The 20,778-nt window shown below is 38.6% G+C and overlaps 1 protein-coding gene across 1 annotated transcript in view; it reads left to right on the forward strand.

Moving 5' to 3' along the window:
- The first annotated feature begins 249 nt into the window (after window positions 1-249).
- The window catches only part of LOC126473873 (probable serine hydrolase), a 54,312-nt gene continuing 33,783 nt past the window's right edge, over window positions 250-20,778 (forward strand). Inside the window, exon 1 of the mRNA XM_050101204.1 lies at window positions 250-328. Within this exon, the coding sequence (XP_049957161.1) occupies window positions 322-328 (7 nt within the window). The 5' untranslated portion in view covers window positions 250-321. The remainder of the gene's footprint in view (window positions 329-20,778) is intronic.

Genomic DNA, 20,778 nt, shown 5'->3' on the forward strand with positions numbered 1-20,778 from the left:
AATTGTTTTAGTCAGAAAGGTAATACATGTTCAAGTACTAAGTTGAGCTCATTAGGTGAGAGTTAGCAAATTTTATACATACAGTATTAATTGGCAGTCGTACCAATTTCTCTTCTTTACCGTGTGATGCGGTTTCACAATTCTTTGAGACTGTAACATTAACACACTTCTCTCTCTGGTGTGCAATAAGGGGCATTCGCAAAAGATTAATGAAGGCCTAGGGAAAGATCTTAGTCCCGGCCACCTCTACTGAAACCGACGTCACCTACGGAACGAGTGGTGTTTGGGCGGCCGTGCTGGAGTAAATGTGGATATGATTTCATGCAAGGTGTTTGCGTAATAATATAGGAATTTCAAGCTTCCGTATTCACATTAAAATGATGACATTGATAACTACAAGGAAAAGGAAATAAAATTTGAAGTTTTAAACGTTCGTATAAGACTGACATTTCAGTGTTAGCAGTAATAATAAGCAAAAGATGTTTTAAAATAAAAAAGCAACGTGCACATCTGCTCTACACAAATATATTTCTATCCAAATTTGTAATTAATTGTGTTCGACGAATTAAAATTATCGTGTGAGCATGGCGGGGGAAATGCCTTGGGTGTCAGTATTTATGCGGGCTGTTATCATGTGTAACTGGTAACACAGATGAAGGATTAGTAAGAAGTAAAATGAACTTTGCTCCCGACCGACCGATTACAATCATCAGTTGAGAAGGTGGACAGCAGCCTTGAACAGGTACGACAAAAGGATTGAAACTTTTTTTCCCCCCTTGTGTATAACCCGTTGGGGCGTGCAGAGCCAGTAAACAGGCGATTCAGTGTCTGAAACATTCAGAGTCTTTATTAGTCATTCAGCATTGTTACATGCATGTCATCAAAAGTACGAAAATTTGACAATTTCCCCCAACATAACTTATTTAACTGCGAAGAAATAAAGTAATCACTCACCCGAACTTTACTGCTCTTGAATCTTTTTATATTACGTGAATGCTTACATGATCCTAAAGCATTATGCCGCGAAAAGAAATATAAGCGACGAGGAAACGATGCCTTTGAACATGGGAAATTTAAGATATCCCTTGTAGTCACATTATTTCCTGGATGTTCTCGGTAACTGGCATTAATTTCGCAGTTTAGTTAATTTGAATTTCTTTATTTCTTGCTATTCACTTTCATTTCACTCGTAAATTCCATACCTGTTCCAGTGTAACATGCTTCATACAAGGTTTTTGTAAGTCATGTACATAATTCATTACATGCTGCTGCTGTGCTTACAGCCTTGTGAACTAAAACAATATTTTGTCTCTTTGAAGTAATATTAATAGCAAATAAAACACAAGGAAAACTCAGTGCAGATGATAAGTAGACTACTTGCAACACCTTCTTTAACACACATTGTCCTACTATCCTTATATTATAAATAATTCGAAAACAATGAATTATCACTAGCATATTACAAAATCCTTTACTAATTTATCTGTTCTGAGTTCTGTTGATTATACATTCATAATCAATGAATAATTGCACAAATATGCTCCACAAAGAATAGTTTGTGTGTCAGATGTGAAATATGAGCAGTATCTTACTTCATTGGAACATGAAAATATATCTTATCTAGTGTACTTTTTATTTCAAAAGCTGGAATATTGAACAGTGTTAAGCAGAGTGAGTGCTATCAGTACTTCAGTCAGTCCAGTCTATTTCCCATAACTATAACACTAAGCTTTTGCATTGTTATTAATATGAATTTTGATTGTAGATCATCATACTGTAATTGATACTGGAGGAAAGAGTTAGTGTGGCACTTACTGCAATCATTTCTGTTACACAGTTTAAGAAGCTGCTCTGCAATATTTTTCCAGGCACTCAGAGATGATGATAATGAAAAGTCTTATTGGAGTGAAGTCAAATAATTTGTTAAATGACAAGAGATTTGGACTAAGTACTGTACCAGATAATAAGTCCAAGGTTGGAAGTATTCATATGAACACTGCCAATAGAGGCTATCAGTTAGTTGCCTGCTCTGATAAATTACATGTGGTTGCTAGGATCTTGACTTTCCCTAATACTTCAAATATACGTGGGCTATTTATCAAGAAAAGTAATCACCATGATTTACAGTAAGAGTTTCTTGTCTCATCTGCACTTAAAAAGGCTTAGGGAAATTCCATTCAGTGACTGTTACAGCAAGTCAGCCAAAGATCTAAATAACACAATGATCTGCAACAGTCAAGCTAAAATATAGAAATTTGTATCACAGTTCATTGCTTTACAAGTCCATTTTCTCATAACACTGGTACAACCTCAAATCTTGGGCACATTCAAAATTCATCTGACAGTCATAAAGTACATATCAGAATGAAATCTATCAATGAGATATGAATAGCAGGGTAGTGGCTGGGGACCAAGCTGAAAATATATTAAAAACACAACCCAGGAAAGAATTTAACGCTCTAATTAGTCATTAAGAATTTGTTCATTAGAAGTTGGGCTACTATAGGCCTACTTCTGTGCACAAGGATGACAGAAGCTCTCACTGGACTGAATATTATTAAATAAAACAAGAACAGAGAAGAATTATTTTGTGGAAAGATATTTGTGTGGGTATAATGGAATTTTGTGCCATGATTTTACAAAGAACCACAGTGTTTCTCTAGCACGAAAGAATTTTTACATGATGTTAAAAATTTACCTGACACATGTATTGCATTTAGCCAGAAAATGGTTCAGAATTTTTGCTTGCAAAATGTGTGTGTAGATATACAAGTGGAAGAGGGACCTCTTTCATTTTTAGAAAAAATTTTGAGATTATAACAAGGACATATAAATCCATCAAATAGCCTTTTACAGGTAGTCTCTGGTAGTAATTCACAAATACCAAGTATGAAACACTTAATCGTGGAACACTATTGGTGCTTCAGTGGTAATCAATCCACAGAGCGTCATGACTTTCTGCGAGGGTGTGCTGTCTTTCAGAGAAGTAATGGAAATGGACATTAAAGATCAGCAGCATGATTACAAGAAAGAAGAGATGCCCGAGGCAAAGATTAAAAAGATATATTTGAAAGAACACCTGTCTTCATTTTAATATTCAGTTTGTAGTGTTCTCCAAGGTTGTATTAATGCAGGAATTATTCATTTGGAGGTGAGGCCGCATATTCTTAATCGTGTATGTTGTTTTAGATGCCAGTAACATAGTTACATCACTTTAATGATACAGAATCGAACAAAAAATGTTTGGTGTGGCAGAAGCACAAGTGAATCAAGGATCAAATATTTGTCTTCCCTCTCTCATATAACAGCTAATCCTCATGTCATCAAGTCATCATTTGCCAAGGTCAAAATACTACCACAGAAAATAGTTGGTAGAAAATCAAATTATACCAGATCACAGTAAACAGTGGTCAAATCACAATCTACATGGTACACAAGTGAGGTGCATTGGTGATAGCTCTCCTAGGTTATGCTGCACTGACACTTGTGAGGTCGTCCCTCGTGACCAGTTGCTGGTAGGCTGGCCATGTGGTACTGGACTAGTAGTGGCCCTGATATTGGTTCTTGAAACCTGGATGCAGTCAACATATTTAACAGTTTGTTCAGATCATCTCCTGAGTCAGATGTAATAGTAAGTATGGGTGACATTTAGGTCACCTCACTACTCAATAGTGTTTATCTTTCATTTCTGCCACATATTTTTTTGAAAGAGAGAGAATGTGTGTAGGAGAAAAAGTTTTTAAAAAAATCTACAAAATACCAAAAGAGTGCAGATGAAAAAAGCCTGCTGTGGGCTTTGAAATGTGTCTTGAAGAGGTAAATAGTCCTCCCTTCAACTAATCATTCTTGGAAGTCCCCTCTCACCTGTACCACCTCTCCTAACACAGAGGGACAACACAAGTCATATTAATAATATGGCTCCCATATTGCAAATAGATTCAGGACCAGTGTGGAAGAACTAGAAGTTCTGACACAGGAGAGGCCAATCCGTGTAACCTATGCCTCAGTCATCTAATTTCTAAGCAACCTACACATGTAGATGAGAGGCCACAAACTCTGCACAAGTGAGAACCATGATAATGACAGGCTAAGAGTCTGTGACATATTCATACCTTCTCTTAGCTATAGAGGTCAACGTGTTCCTGATACCTGTTCCTACACGACTTGCGAAAAGTAGTGCTGAATGATCTGCTGAAGGAACTCCCATGTTCACTTCTCATAAGTTGAGACTTCATTGCGCACTGATGAGCCAAAACATTATGACCACTGCCTACTGCGATGATGGACGCCACTTGGTGGTGTTGCAGGCACGTGATGCAGTAACAAAAGTTTGCAAGTGGAGCAGACACTGATGGGGGATCACCCTAATGAAGATACGGGCTGCAAATCAGGAAATCCACTGAGATAAGCAACTTTGACGAAGGGCAGATTATTACTACACAGAGCCTGTGAGTGAGCATCTTGAAAACGGCGAAGCTGGTTGAAAGTTCACATGCTACTGTCATGAGCATCTATGAAAGAGGTAGGACAGTGTAACTACAACTAGGCACTAATGGTTGGATGTCCATGAACCTTTACAGAACATGGGGGTTTGGAGGCTTGTCTGTTGTATAAAGTAGGATAGATGGTGATATGGGGCATGTCTGCTGAAACAGTACACCTCTCATTGTGCACTGTTGAATGTGGAGCTCCACAGCAGACCATCCTTAAGTGTTCACATGCTGATCCAACAACATCATCAGTTACGACTGCAGTGGGCATGTGATCAACGGGATTCAATCGTCAATCAATGAAAAAGTGTCTGTTCTTGTGGTTGATCATATTTTTGCTACACTAGGTCACTGGTCGTCTCCACAAATGCCGTCATCGAGCTGAATAGTGGCTCGAAACATGGAGCGCGCCACAGATGCAGGCTGGTGGGAGCAGTAATATGCTGTGGGAGACATTCTTCTGCACTTGCATCGGACCTCTGGTAGTAACCAAAGACACGCTAACAACTACAAACCACCTGCATCCCTTCATGCTTGATGTCTTCCCTGACTGTGATGTCATCTTCCAGAAGTATGATTGTCCTTGTTTCGGAGCCAACACCGCGCAACAGTGGTTCAATGAGCATTATAGTTAACTCATGTTGATGTCCTGGTGACCAAATTCACCTGATGTAAATCCTGTGAAATCTCTGGGTCACTATAGGACACCATCATCACATTTGCAAATGAGTGGCCCATTATTTACGTGAATTGCATGACCTGTGCATAGATATCTAATGCCACATGCCTCCACAAACTTACTAACAATCTGTCTGATCCCTGATGTGCAGAATCAGTGATGTTTTATAGTTGTAAAGATAGACATACAAACTATTTAGAAAATGGTCATAATGTTCTGGCTCATCAGCATATTTCACTATTGGATCAAGCAATTGCGAAACTTGTTCAGTTAGGTAACGTGCCTTCCAAATTTAGAGCAATTTTGGCAGCAACATACTCACTATCTGCTGCAAGTCTTTCCTACTTTCACCAATATTGCTGTGTGTCAAGTATCCACAGGTACGCAGTCTAGTGGTGAGTTTGCAGTGCGGAGAACAGAGGTGTGGCTGAAAGGAGGATGTCTTTCTTAACATTGTTGCTTCACACATATAGAGTTCTATGTTCTATCATCCACAGAAATGTGAGCATGGAAATGTTTAGCCAGATATCCAAAAATCAAGGAAACTGGTAACTTCATGAGGAGAATGGTACCACCACAGCAACTGTCTGTCTTTGTGTTGCAGCTGTTTTCACAGTCGAGATCCACAAGATTTAAATCAGTTACTGTACAATTCAGAATTTTGTTCACACTACGTTACCAATCCAATAGCGAGACGCACTAATAATGGTATTTTCCATTGCCCATTGAGACGCACTAATAATGGTATGTTCCATTGTCTATAACTCAAATCGTCGTCGCCAAGCACAGGAGGGTTGGGAGGATATCGTAAGGACTGGCTGTCACCTGATTTGCGCACTCGGAGAGCTTTCAGTGAATGACTTCATAGGAAAATATTCTCAAATACAACACCAGAGATTGTGTGGTAGCTGGAGACAGTTTATTAACTTTCCAAACACAACCACCTGTGTATTACATTGAAATATTGTCACATTGAAGAAAACATTCATTCACTTGTAATTTATTTATTTTGCACTAACATTAATATAAATGCAAAAAAGTTTCATTTAAAGCTACTATTTTCACAATTACATTGTAAATTGATTCATCTGTTTAATATTTTAGTATAAAAGGGGGTAACATATTGTCTTGAGAAATGCACCACTGTATAATTTTTTTAAAAAATATTTATTCTAACAGTCTAATTGCAAGCAGGACTGTTACAAAAAATATATAAATATCAACAGAAATTCCTAGAGGTGTCTCAAAACATGTTGCAATGAAACACAGGCAAAGGGAAACCATGAAGCAGCAATTAGTCAAATAAAGTGGTCACTACTATAGTCAAACTTTCTGACATGCATTGAGTTATTGGCCATTAAAAAAAATGTTTCTGTGCAACATGGTACATTTTTAATATCAGATAGGTTGTGAAGGACATTAGTCAGCACTGAAAATTTGAATCACCTGTGGTAATAGTGATGGAACAAAATCAAGTGAAAGATGTAAGGGCTTATTCCAATGCGGCTAGCATATTTTAGATCCACAGGACTGTGTATTCAGCATATTACAAAGTTCATCTGAAGGTAAAGTGCAATACAACAAAGATAAAATTTTAGTCATCCACAACAGATTTAATAGGCCTTTTGCATAGTGATCATATTCTTCTATTTCACCACATATGTCTCCTGCAGAAAAGGCAGGCATCTCATGCAAAATGTATCTGTGGTCCAACATAGATTATTCAGAGCAGTGATACCCAGTGCACGTCTTTCAAATTGCCTGCTGAATATGTGTATGGGTTGCCTACTGAATATGCAACTAAGTGTCTGTTAATGCTGCTGTTTGTTTCAAGTTGCTCCAGTGTCTCAGATTGCTGTAAGAGAACCCAAATCACTCATTTTTAAGGTGGGTTGTAGGATTTTATGAAGGGCTGTTATGAAGTTGACATAATAATAGCATTGAAATTATTTTTGGTCCAAATATAATGATTTGTCTCAAGTCAAATCAGTTTCTTTATCAGAAGCAACTTCTGTGTGCAACACAACTCCCTCTCTTAATTTGTGGAATCCAGAAGATTGTAGGTGATGGTGGTCAAATGGCTGAGTTCTTTCTTAATATATGAAAGACTTTTGATAAGTTCGTGAACTATCAATTAATAAAATATGTGTTTGAAAATTCATGTATTTTAAAACTTGATTCTGAATACTGTTCTGGGTGGAGTCTTGTAAATGGAAGCAAATGTCACACTGAACACACATCAGAAAAATATGACAGGGTCATTGCTATTTACAACATACATAGCTAACTTAGATGTCAGCAGTTCTCTTATAAGATTGTGGATGACACTGTCATTTACTGAGAACCAATCACTCGTAAAAGTCGTTTTGAAGTTAGAGAGTAGTTGTAACAGATTGACACAATGTGTAGTGAGTGGCAACTCTTGTTAAACATCAGTAAACACAAAATAATACACACAAGTGGACAGAAGTCACCTGTATTCTCTCTGCACAGCACCACCAATAAATTGATGGCATTGTAGCATCATTTAGATACCTAGGAAAGAGTGCCTGTGGAGATATAAATGGAAAAAGTGTGAATATTATAGTAGATACATTAAATGTCAGACTATTCTGGGATGACGTAAATATTTTAGAGGCGAACTATTTAGAAAGACTCACGACCCCCTATTACCTCGATTTCATATCAGGCCATATCAAGTGCGTAACTTGAAACTAACGTAAGAGCTAAGTGACCAGTTTAATAGTGCAATATCTAAGCTTTACAGAGATGTATTGGAAAGTTCAATAGGCATCTCACAACACCTGAACAACTTAAACAACCTGCTTCACATAGTAATTTGCTACTCGCTATTATGAAGAGACTAGTGGGAAATTGAGACATGTACAGTACCATAAAGAAACTCCAGTTTTTCTTCCCAGTATCACGGAATGGGATGAGGGGAGAGGGGGGAAGGAGGTCAGATAATACAGTTTTAAATTATCCATAGTATTATGAGGTGGCTAACAGGCCATCTATATGTGTGAAGCAATTTAAAAATCCTTGTTAACCACGTTTCTCTTGGCTTTTTGTTTTATGTATAATCTCAATTCATAATTGATTTTTTTGTATCACTTCATCAGCATAATGGCACACAATGATACCTATTTTATAATAAAAGCATAATTTATTTCCTCCTCTTTTCTTTATAAGCTCCAGCCACAAAACATGTAGATATAACATTTTCTAGGCTCCTACCTGACAGAAACATTTTGAAATTTCTAATTCATGGTCTTAATACGCTTCAAATTACTCAGAATTTAGCACTTCCTCCTCAGAAGGGATTCTGATGTGTTAACTTTATCACACATCTGGCGTTTCTGCCACATTTGGGTACTTTTAGAGATACTTGTAAGTACAAATTTCTAAATGGAAATTTTATGCCTGTAAGATCTTCAATCTTTAGTTTCCCCAGCCATTGATCTCTCAATTCACTCAACTTGGCTGACACAGTAATCCTATTTTGTTTACATTATTTTTAATATTTTTGTACCTACTAATCAGTTTCGACTCATACTCATTCACATGTTGTTGTATTTAATTATTGTTTCATTCTACTTTATTTTCCAATGTTTGTACTTGTAATATTTTCTTCTTCTTCTTCTTCTAGTACCATCCCATTGGAACGGGGTCCATTTTTTAGGTCAAAGTGTGCCCTTTCTTATGATCTAATGCTTCCTGTGGATATAGGCTTCTTGATTTTAGATTTGCATTTAGTGTGTCTAGCCACCATAATTTAGGTGTTTCACATTGTCTCCGGCCTCCGACAGTGAGATTATAGACTGAGCTGATGACTGAAGTAGGTGGTGTCCGTAAGATTTGTCCACACCACTGAAGTCTTTTTTTGTATCTTTTTATTGAGTGGAGCCACTCCCGTTAGTTGTCGGATCATTGTATTGGTGTGGTTGAGCAGAAAATGCCTAATCTATTTCTATGACATAGTGAGTGCTCAGCTTTTCCGGGTGTGTGCCAACACTCAGTAGCATATAATGCAACTGGAATCACCATTGTGTGGTATATCTTTGATTTTAGAGGTATAGACATCTTCTTTTCTCATGGAATATCAGTGATGTCTCCAAGTCACATCGAGATCAATTTGATCCTTGCTTGCACATCCTCATTCACGTAGCTATCAGTCTGTAGGTGAGAACCTAGATATCAGAATGTGTCACCTTGCTAAGGGGCACTTCGTTCATTTGAATAGTTCCAGGAGGTGGAATCTTTTCGAGGTCTTGTGGATGTTTAAATGAAGGCCCAATCTCTGTAGATGATGAAAACATAACATCAGTTTATAGCATTGTCCACTGTGAACACTTCTGTAATTTGTGCGCTATGTATCCATTACTGTAACCAAGAGCAACAGTGACAGAGCTGAGCCTCGATGAATGCCATCCTGTCAATCTCGCGGAGCATAACACACGGCTGCTGGTGTTTTTGTATGGCATTTTTTATGTAGTTGGTGGAGGTTTCAGGAAATTGATGATCAATATCTTAACTTATATATTATACTATTATATATTATCTCATTATCTTTATCTTATTATATTGTCTTAACTTATCTACATCTGTACTCTGCAAACCACTGTGAAATGCATGGCAGAGGATGTGTCTCATTGTACCAGTTATTAGAGCTTTTTTTCCTGTTCCATTCATGTATGGAGTGTGGAAAAAATGACGGTTTAAATGCCTTTGTGGGTGCTGTAGTTAATATAATCTTATTCTCACAATCTCATATGGGAGCAATACATAGAGGTTAAAGTATATTCCTAGAGTCATAAAGCTGGTTGTTCAAACTTTGCCAGTACACTTTCTTGGCATAGTTTCTGTCTATCTTCGAGTCTGGCAGTTCAGTTCTTTCAGCATCTCAGTGACACTCTAGTCAAAGAAATCTTTGAACATTGGTGCTGTCCTTCTCTGTATGTATTCAATATCACCTGTTAGTCCTGTCTGGTACAGGTCTCACACATTTGAGCAGCATTCTAGGATGGGTCACACGAATGATTTGAAAGCAATCTCCTTTGTAGACTGATTACATTTCCCTAGTATTTTACTAGTTAACCACAGTATGCTACCTGCCTTACCCATGACTGAGCCAATGTGATCGTTCCACTTCAAGTCCATACTACGTGCCACACCCAAGTATTTGCATCAGTTTACAGATTCCAACAGTGATTAATTGATATTATATTTATACGATACTATGTTGTTGTTTTTTCTTTTGTGATGTGCACAGTCATTTTTGAACTTTTAAAGCATGTTGCCAATCATAGCACCACTTTTGAAATTTTATCAAGGTCTGACTGAATATTTATACAGCTTCGTTCAAACTGCACTTTGTTGTAGATAATTCCATGACCTGCAAACAGTCTGAGGTTACTATTAATGTTGTCCACAAGATCATTAATGTACAATACAAACAGCAAATGATCCAACACACTTCTGTGTGGTATACCCAAAGTTACTTCTACATCTATCAATCATTCTTGTACCAAGAAATCCTCAATCCAGTCAGGCATTTCATCTGATACCCCATATGATCACACTTCTGATCATAAGCATAAGTGTGAGTGTGGTGCTGATTCAAATGCTTTATGGAAATCAAGAGACACTGCATCTATCTGACTGCCTCGATCCATGACTTTTTTAAAGATGTCATGTGTGAGCAAAGTTTAAGTTTGGTTTCACATAACCTATGTTTTTTTAAAATCCATGCCGGTTGGCATGGAGGAGTTCCTTCTGTTCGAGATACCTCATTATATTTCAGCACAGAACGTCTTATAAGATTGTACAACAAATGGATGTCAAGGCTATTGGACAGTAGTTTTGTGGGTCCCTTGTGCTACCCTTCTTATAGACAGGTGTAATCTGTGCTTTCTTCCAGCTGCTGGGCACAGTATTGTTTTTATATATAATTTATTGTCTTCAGTTTTCTTGTGAAGTGTGTGCAATTTAACAAATATTTGTTGAACTGTGTACTTCAAAGAACGTGGATCCATGTATTGAACTTGTCTTGTAAATGTAAGCATGTGCATTGTTATGCAATTCAACATCTAATTTTATGTGTGTGGACATCACTAGTCACACAAGATGCTTTGTTAATGTTTGTGACAAACCTTTATTTCATTTTTAACAAACCTGTAAGTAATGTGCTACATACTATCCACTATAACGCCAACATAGCATGTGTTACAGTCATAATGGAACAGGCTGTATAACAACAAGTTTTTTGAAGATCAGAAGATAACAGTCTTAAATGTTGAAGCCAGTCATCAGGAATAAATAGTACTGAATGTGATCTTCAAAGCAAATACAGGTTGTTCCTTCCTATCTCTAATTATGAGAAATTTCAATTCTAACAAATATTAACTAAGCTCAACTACCCAGAAAAACTTTTCCACCACCCTCATCAGTTCAGTTTCTTTTTTTCATCATGATCAGAGCTTCTTTCTCACTGCTCTTTGTAACTGCAGGAAATCATTAGGTATAGCAGCTGTATAATTGTGCAAAACTAAACTTGGATTGTCAGTACAGTTGAGTTAGAGTTCTGTGTCTCCAATTGTTAGTGGTGCAGTACACAATGTGTACACAGTTCAAAAGTTGTTGCGCCTCAAAGAATCGCTCCAAGTTGAGACTGCGCAAGGATTTTTGACACAGGGAGTTGATGTCACTTGAACACTCAGCTATTGCCATGAGAAAGGCAACACTAGAGATCTCAGTGGTGGCCAGTGCTCATTTTCATTGGTGGGACCCAAATAATGGAATAGCTCTGAACTGTTTGTTATATCAGCTCCATTTTCATCATATTGCTTAAAAAACACTAGAAAAATAGTAAATGTGGTAATTATACACTTGTAAATTTAGGCCTCATCCAAAAAATATTGTAGCTACTAATAAAGCATACACAGAAGTGGACTCAATTTTTGTTTTGTTTTTTGGGTTGTGTGTGTAATATTGTAGTTGGCTGATGAATGCTTAACAGCCTAGTTCCTGGCTTCTCTTCCATATTAAATAAATTAAAGGGGCGTTTTAGCAAGCAGTCCACTTTATGCATTTTAAAATCACTGTAAGTATACATGTTTCAACCCCACAACTCCAGAATATGGAGCATAACTGAGAGATGGTCCCGCATTATACATTTTCCCTTCACGAATGGCAATAGGAGCGGAGGTGGGTGGGGGGAATGAATGCAGGACCAAACATGAGTCACTTTCATTGTGTGTCGACACTGTGCTTAATTCACACAGCTGCTGCCAAGACAGCTAGCTCATTTCAACAATGGAGCTTTTCTAGTACTTCACTACCTTATTGTTGAATCTCAAAGGTTGGGCAACAGGTCTTGAAGCAAATAATATGCTGTTTAACTGTAAGCTTTCTGTTTTTGCGAATTTCTGCTACCTGAGGACTGGAGTGGAACTGTTTAAGCTAGAATGTTTCAAAATATTGGATAGAATAGTGAGTGACACGGTTAACACATCTCACATATAACATGTCATTTCATTTCACTTTAACTCCCATCCAGTAAAGTGTTAGAGCTGTGCACCTTATTTTGAAAAATATGCAGCAGATTTTAGTGCCATATGTTGACACAAAAGAGCTAGTTAACTAAATAGCTGCTTTCAAACTCCAGTAGAAAGAGTTGATGAAGAGCATGGTCACAATTCCCATTTGAATATTTTAAAATTTTTGTTTTCGATGTATGGGTTATGAGATGCTTATCAAAACATTGAAATAGCTATGAGGATATTTATGACAATTTCAGCAAATTAAAGATGATTAAAAAACTACTTACAATCAACCAGACTGTCAAATTAAGTTATCTTGTCAATGCAGTATGATACAGCTGCCATATTTGACTTCATTGCCATCATCAAGGAGTTTACTGCACTTAAAGCAAGGAAATGGAAAGTAATAATATAATAAGAACAAAATTCTTAGAAAAGAATGTGTTTTTAAAACTTAATAGTAGCCCTTTTTCCTTTATTTCCAATCACGGGAAGAATGATTGTTTGAATGCCTCTGTGTGTGCAGTAATTATTCTAATCTTATTCTCATGATCCCTATGTGATTAATATGTAGGGGATTGCAGTATATTCCTAGAATCATCATTTGAACCTGGTTCTTGAAACTATGTTAATAGACTTTCTTGGGATAGTTTACATCTATCTTCAAGAGTATCTCTGTGATGCTCTCCAACAGATGAAACTAGCCTGTGACCATTCGTGCTGCCCTTGCTGCCCTTCTATGTGTACGTTCAATATCCCCTGCCCTATTTGGTGCGGGTCCCACACATATAAGCAGTATTCTAGAGTGGTCACACAAGTAATTTGTAAGCAATCTCCATTGTAGACTGATTGCACTTCCCCAGTATTCTACCAATAAATGACTGAGCCTGTGCGACCATTCCGTTTCATATCCCTAAAAATTGTAATATCCTGGTATTTACATGAGTTTACTTATACAGCAGTAACTCATTGACATTATAGTCATGATACTACTTTGTTTTTCATTTTGTGAAGTGCACAATTGTATATTTCGGAATATTTAAAGCAAGTTGCCAATCTTTGCACCACTTTGAAATCTTATCGAGATCTGACTGAATATTTATTCATATAATAGAGGGAAACATTCCACGTGGGAAAAATTTATCAAAAAACAAAGATGATGTGACTTACCAAACGAAAGCGCTGGCAGGTCGAAAGACACACAAACATACACACAAAATTCAAGCTTTCGCAGCAAACTGTTGCCTCATCAGGAAAGACGGAAGGAGAGGGAAAGACGAAAGGATGTGGGTTTTAAGGGAGAGGGTAAGGAATCATTCCAATCCTGGGAGCGGAAAGACTTACCTTAGGGGGAAAAAAGGACACACTCGCGCACACACACACATATCCATCCACACATATACAGAAACAAGCAGACATATTTAAAGACCAATGAACATTTATTCAGCTTCTTTGAGATAGTACTTCATCACAGATAACTACATCATTTGCAAAAAGTCTGAGGTTATTATTAATATTGTCTGCAAGGTCATTGGTATACAACATGAACAGCAAGGGTCCCCAACACACTTCCCTGGGATGCATCCATAGTTACTTCTACATCTGACGATGATTCTCCATCTGAGGTAACATGCTGTGTCCTCACTACCAAAAATTCTTCAATCAAGTCACAAATTTCACTTGATAGCCCGTATGATTGTACTTTTGGCAGTAAGCATAGGTGCAGTACTGGGTCAAATGCTTTTTGGAAATCTAGAAATACTGCATCCATCTGACTGCCTTGATTCAAAGCTTTCAGTACATCATGCAAGAAAAGTGAGAGTTAGGTTTCACTTGGTCGATGTTTTCGGAATCCATGCTGGTTGGCACTGAGGAAATCATTCTGTTCAAGATACCTGATGATGTTTGAGCTTGGAATATGTTCTAAGATTCTACAACACATCGATGTCAAGGATATTTAACGGTAGGTTTATGGATCACTTCTCCTACCCTGCTTGTTGACAGGTGTGACCCCTCTGTTCAAGGGATTATAGTTAGAAAAGGGGCTAATTCAGCTGCATATTCAGTATAGAAGGGATTCCATTGAGTCCTGAAGCTTTGTTCAATTTTAACGATTTCAGCTGTTTCACATCATTGACATTAATACTTATTTCATTCATATTTTCAGTGGTGTCAGGATTAAATTTGGGCAATTCTCCTGTGTTTTCCATTCTAAAGGAACATTTGAAAATGTCCAGTGTTTCAACTTTTGCTTTGCTAGCCTCCATTTCAGTTCCTGCCTTATTCGCTAGGGACTGGACACTAACTTTGTTGCCAATAACAGCCTTTACATACGACAAGAAGTTCTTTGGGTTTCGTGAAAGTTCATTTTACCATATTCTGCTATGTTCAACACACATACCTCTCTTGATAGCCACACACATTTCATTCAGCAGCTCTTTATGTATAGCCCTACACTTTATTTTCCACCTATTATGCAGTAATCTCTGCTTCTTTGGAAGTTTCTTTACAGTGACTGTATACCATGGAGGTTACCTCCCATTATGAACTGTTCTACTGTGTATTTATATATCCAGTGCATGGTCAACTATATATATATATATATTTTTTTTTTTTTTTTTTTTTTTTTCGAACTTGGACCATAGTTCCTCTACATGCCTCTGACTTGTGCTGTAAGTTTCAAGTTTCTCATTGAGACATGACATTACTGATTTTATATCTAGTTTACTGAACATACATATCTTTCTGATGTTTCAGTTGTCCTTTATACTTTAGTAATCATTGATTCCACAATCACATCATGGTCACTGATACCAGTTTGGACAACATCAGAGAGATCAGTTCTATTTGCCATTAGAACCAATATATTTCCATCATGAGTCGGGATCCCACCTATCTGTTCTAGATAGTTTTTAGAGAAGGCATTTAGTAATGCTTCCCAGGATGTCTTATCACATCTACCACTAACAAAACTGTAATTTTCCAGTTTAATTGTTGAATGATTACGCCACTGATGATTACAGTACGATTGGGGACTTACTTACAAGTGAGGTGACTTACATACAAGTGAACTGGGGTTTCCTTTAATATTTTTGGTTACATCAGGAGATGAGTCTGGCGGGCTGACTCTGAATCTTGCCCAAACAATCTCGCATGCATCTTCAATTTCTACCTCGGTCAATTTGAGTTTCTAGTCTACTGCGACATATACACCACCTCCATTGCCTAACCTTTTGATATACACACAAATTTTCCCCCCAAATCTCACTGCTGTCAGTTTCATGTTTCAACCAGCTTTTTGTACCCAGTATTACGTAAGCTTCACTGCTTTCCAAGAGTGCTTCAAACTCTGGCCCTTTATTGTGAATGCTTCAGAAGTTCACCAATTAGGATTTTAATACTCTCACCTGTGGGAGGCATTTCTTCCAATCTTAACAGATACTTCCAGTTTCTTACAGCTATCATCATCTGGATTGGATGGAGAGTAAATAAAAAAAACCCTTGTGTGCAGCCCCCACACAGTCAGCTACCTGAGTAGCAGCACCTGATGTGTAGTGCGCATATGACCCATTAAGGGGGAACCCTACAGTTATCAACCCTATGATGCAAGTCCAGCAAGTCACAGCCTAGCGTGTCACATAATGTTCAAAGTCTCTGGTCCAGTCCTTCCACTCAACTCAGAACCAAAGGGTCACAATCAGTTCTATGGACAATGCTGCAAATTGTGAGCTGCATTGAAACTCCAGGCACAAGGCTGGTCTTCTCAACCTTCTCTGCCAGTTTCTGGAATGAACAAGCATGACCTCGGAGCCCACACAATAGGCATCATTTGTTCCAGTGAACACCACAGTCTGGATTTTGTTGCACCCTGTTCCCAATGGCTGCTGGAATAGCCTCTTCAGCACACTGGATGATACCCCCAGCCATACACAATGAATGCACCTGGTGTCCTTTCCTGTCCCTTGCTGCCACTTCCCTAAGGGGTACCATCATTCTCCATACATTTGAGCTGCCAATGATTGATAAGACACCTGCCCTTTTGTTTTTGCCTCCTCGTTACACCGGACACAACAAATTTCCCCCAAACAGCTGAAGTGAGTCCCAATGGCTCACTTTCAGTTTAAGTTAAAAACACCACCTTAAATTTGTTGGTTAGAGGGATCTGTGTAACACCCTAAGCTCTCCCTGGTCCCTATCCACCCTGTACAGGATGGCTAGATCAACCATTGACATGCCACTCACAGTCAAGTGAAATAGTAATGACAGATCCTGTACTACATGCAGAGGAGACGGGATCCACAGGAGAGGAAAGTACTTGAGGTACCTATGGTACTGGTATCACAGGTATAAGACTCTCAGGAGCCCTTCCAACACACCGATTCATAACAACTCCCAATCATTTGATAGTAGTCTGGGCATTTTTCAGCTGCTTACGAACGACAACCAACTCACCCCGTATTCGAAAACAGCACTCACGATAGGGCTGGATTTTGGCTGTTGTGATGTATTATTAGTAATGAACAAATAATTTTAAATTACACCTGATGGTTATCCTTTAATCTGTTGACCTACAAAGTTGCAAATTCCCTATAAGAATTGAAGCACATTCCCAAAACAAGATTTCTCTTAAGGTAACACAAAAACCTGTGGTAAAGATTTCTAGTTTCCCAACACATTTAGAGGTTAAATACAGTTGTTAGCGAACTCAAAAACTGAGTTACATAGATAAATGTATATAGTACTTTGGGCGACTCCTCTTTATGGGAAAACTTCATGTAACGCAATATGTTTGTTAGATCACCTGCTACAGTAACCAAATCACAAATGCCAATCCACTACAAATTTCTCGTAGATCATACAAGGGGCAAGGGTAGCTTCTGAAAATTCTCAAATCGCATGTTCATTTGCTTTGATATACAATGAAATTCAGGGTGAAGTATCCGTTGTCAACACTGCGAATGACAAACGCTGATTTGCTGCGAAGTTACATATCCAAAACACCCGTACTGTAAATTACAAAAAACATAGTTTTGTACGCGTCCGAAAATTCTCAGAAATAACCTATTTTCGCGTAATTGTACAGTGAAATTAGAGACATTGTTTTGAACAAGGATAGGTCCACTGCCCTCAAAGATGTAAGAGGAGCTTGATTTAATGTAAGCCTTATAATTGACGAAAAGCGTACGAGTTTATCGCGGCACTCGCGAATGTTCGAAATTTCACATGTAGCAAAATACAAACGGGTATTGATACAATCAATGAAACATTATGCAGAAGCAACGCAAACAGTAAAATACGCGAATCTAGAACATCAAATCGACACACGAATCTTGTATTCGCGCTCTCACACAATGGAAAATTCTGAAATTGGCCTTTATATATAAATAAACGTGCGTATTGCTTGGATTTTTCTATTTCTGTGCACACTTCTACACTGGCGTGCTGAAGAGAAATCCTGCAGCGTGAGTTTATCTCGGTCAAAATTGCTAAAAATGCAGCACCAACAATGAACGTCCTCTGCTGTTACGGCTATGATTACAATGCCTAATTGCAACTGTCAATAATTTAATTGGTACAAATAAAATCTGTTCTTTATTATACATCACGATAAAGCCAATGTAACTGCCACAAACAATAAGACATAAATTTTGTTTTACTTTCAATTCATTTGTACAGTTTATAATTTATTTAGTACAATGATACATTTAATGTGTCGTGTGCAATATTTTTCGTCTATATAGCTCATTTAAATAATATTTTTTCAATAAAGCTTCATTTTTATTGAACCTGCTCTAAAAATTACAAAACTGCTTATATGTTTGTAGAAAAAATTGCAGAACGATAGTTTCGGAAGGCGCAGCTTTAGCAGTTCTGCCAGGGGCATAGGACAACGCATAGGATCGCCATGCTACAGCTCTGGCCGCAGATCTTTGGCGCGTGGCCTCAAACATCGTGTGAATAAGGGCGGCAACGCACAAGGCAGCCTGGCTGCGGCAGCCAGAAATGTTGAGCAGCCAGTTTGTGGCAGCAAGCTGACAGTCGTGATCGATCAGCCGAAAAAGATGTACGTGGAAGATGTAATAATTGCGTACCTTCTGACTCGAAAGAAACGCAAAGCCAAAAAAAGAAGTGGATTCATCCTCTGCTTGTGGAGCGTCCTTAAGGATGAAGGAGCTCAACAAACGAGAAAAGAATCTTTAACTACCGACTTTCTCGGGCTAGGCGTTTTATAAAATGCACTTTTGGCATTCTGGCAAACAAATGGAGAATTTTTCATCGCCCAATGGACGTTCGAGAAGACTTCGCAATTGCCATAATAAAAGCGTGCGGTGTTTCACACAATTATGTGCACGAAAGAGATGGTTATAAATTTGAAGACACGTTGTATGTACCTCCAGAACTGGAAATTCCCCCAGGTCGTACGGGCACAGGGTGCCACTCATCATCAGCATATAGGGATTTATTTGCGGATTATTTTACAAATGAAAATCCGTTGGAGTGGCAAAACAGAATTGCACTGGGGTAGTAATTATCTGTGTAGATCGTGTATGTAACTATTACTGCTTCCAAGTGATTTAGTATCAATTATTGTTAAGTGTAAATTGATACCCTCTTTTCCATTATTGCACGTATAACAAATGTTCATTATGTAGTAAATAAAAAAAAAACACCGAATTCATTCTTCTCATTTTCACTCATATTCTGCTCACACATTATTTTTGTTATTTCCTCCCAACTCCTCTTCAAATGACTATCACCGTATTCTGCTGATGAAATATCCCAGATTGCTCTTCGGCTTTCAACCTCACGAGTAAATTTCTCCGTATCGAAAGTCGTGGTGTATTTCGTTTCTCGGTCACACAAACACACGGCCTGGCTGCTTGGACGAGTGCGCAGAGACTGCAGGCAGCCACATATGCTCACTGCAAGACACGCTGTTGCCACCTGGCTGCCGTGCAGTTGCCCACGTTTCTCTGGCTGCCCAGTGTGCGGCCTACCATACGCTGTCATTGTCTTACTGGCTGCCGCAGCCAGGCTGCCTAGTGCGTTGCCGCCGTAAGTGGGGAGGAGGGCAAGAACGGCAGAGAGACAGCATGGTTTGCTTTGCTGTTGGGAAAGTGTTGGGTATGCGTGAATTGCTTTCCGTCCAGCAGGTCCACCCAAGCTGGCCCTACACTGTGCTGTAGCGGGGAAGCGAAGCAGAGAACGGGAATGCTTGGTCGTGTCACCGTGACTGCAATTTTACAAGCCTCGGTTGTGGAGGGCGTACAGGCCACTTTACTCTGGCCCCTGACACTGGATCAATAGCGTACCTACAGACAGCACAGAGTGACATCATGTCTCTGCAACAGAGCACTGGAAAGTGGGCCTGATTACATCTGGTCTCTGTCACTTGTACTATAGCAAAGTTATGTTGTACTCAAATTATTCGAAATAATCCCGAAAAAATACAGAGAGTAGAATTATATCACTAAATTTCCAGTGGGACTAGTCCCCAATGTCCGTGCGAGTGAACCACAACTGAGAGATCTACTTCATAGTAGTTTCCCACACTGAAAAACACCAGCTGATGGCTACTACATAAAAATTATGGTCAGTACATAGTCTGAGGAGAATGCAACAGAACTACATACAGGATTTTTTGAGGGAACTGGGAGGTCTATGTCAAAGCGCACAGCGTACAACCATCTTCACACTATCAATTTTGCCTCTTAAGTATCCATTATAAACAACTGGACTTGAACATTGACCTAAATTTGTGTGACACCTGTTAAGTGTCATAGAAGAGTGTGTAGGCAACCAGGTCCTGTGCACATCTCTGGCATGCAGTCTTGAGAGTTCAGCAGGGAAATGTGCCTGTTGTATGTTGGGCTAGTATTGTGTAGTATATATGTCAAATACCTCTAGACCCTACAGTGGGGGGGGGGGGGGGGGGGGGATTTGTAGACCGTACAGTTTGGCCTGTTGTCCAGTCCAGCAGCTGATGTTTTGACAATACGTTCATAATTCAAGACAATAATACATGAGTACATTGCACCCATATCAAGAACACCTTGCTCCAGGAGGA

The sequence above is a fragment of the Schistocerca serialis genome, chromosome 4, assembly GCF_023864345.2.
Source record: "Schistocerca serialis cubense isolate TAMUIC-IGC-003099 chromosome 4, iqSchSeri2.2, whole genome shotgun sequence".
In the NCBI taxonomy this organism is placed as follows: Eukaryota; Metazoa; Arthropoda; class Insecta; order Orthoptera; family Acrididae; genus Schistocerca; species Schistocerca serialis.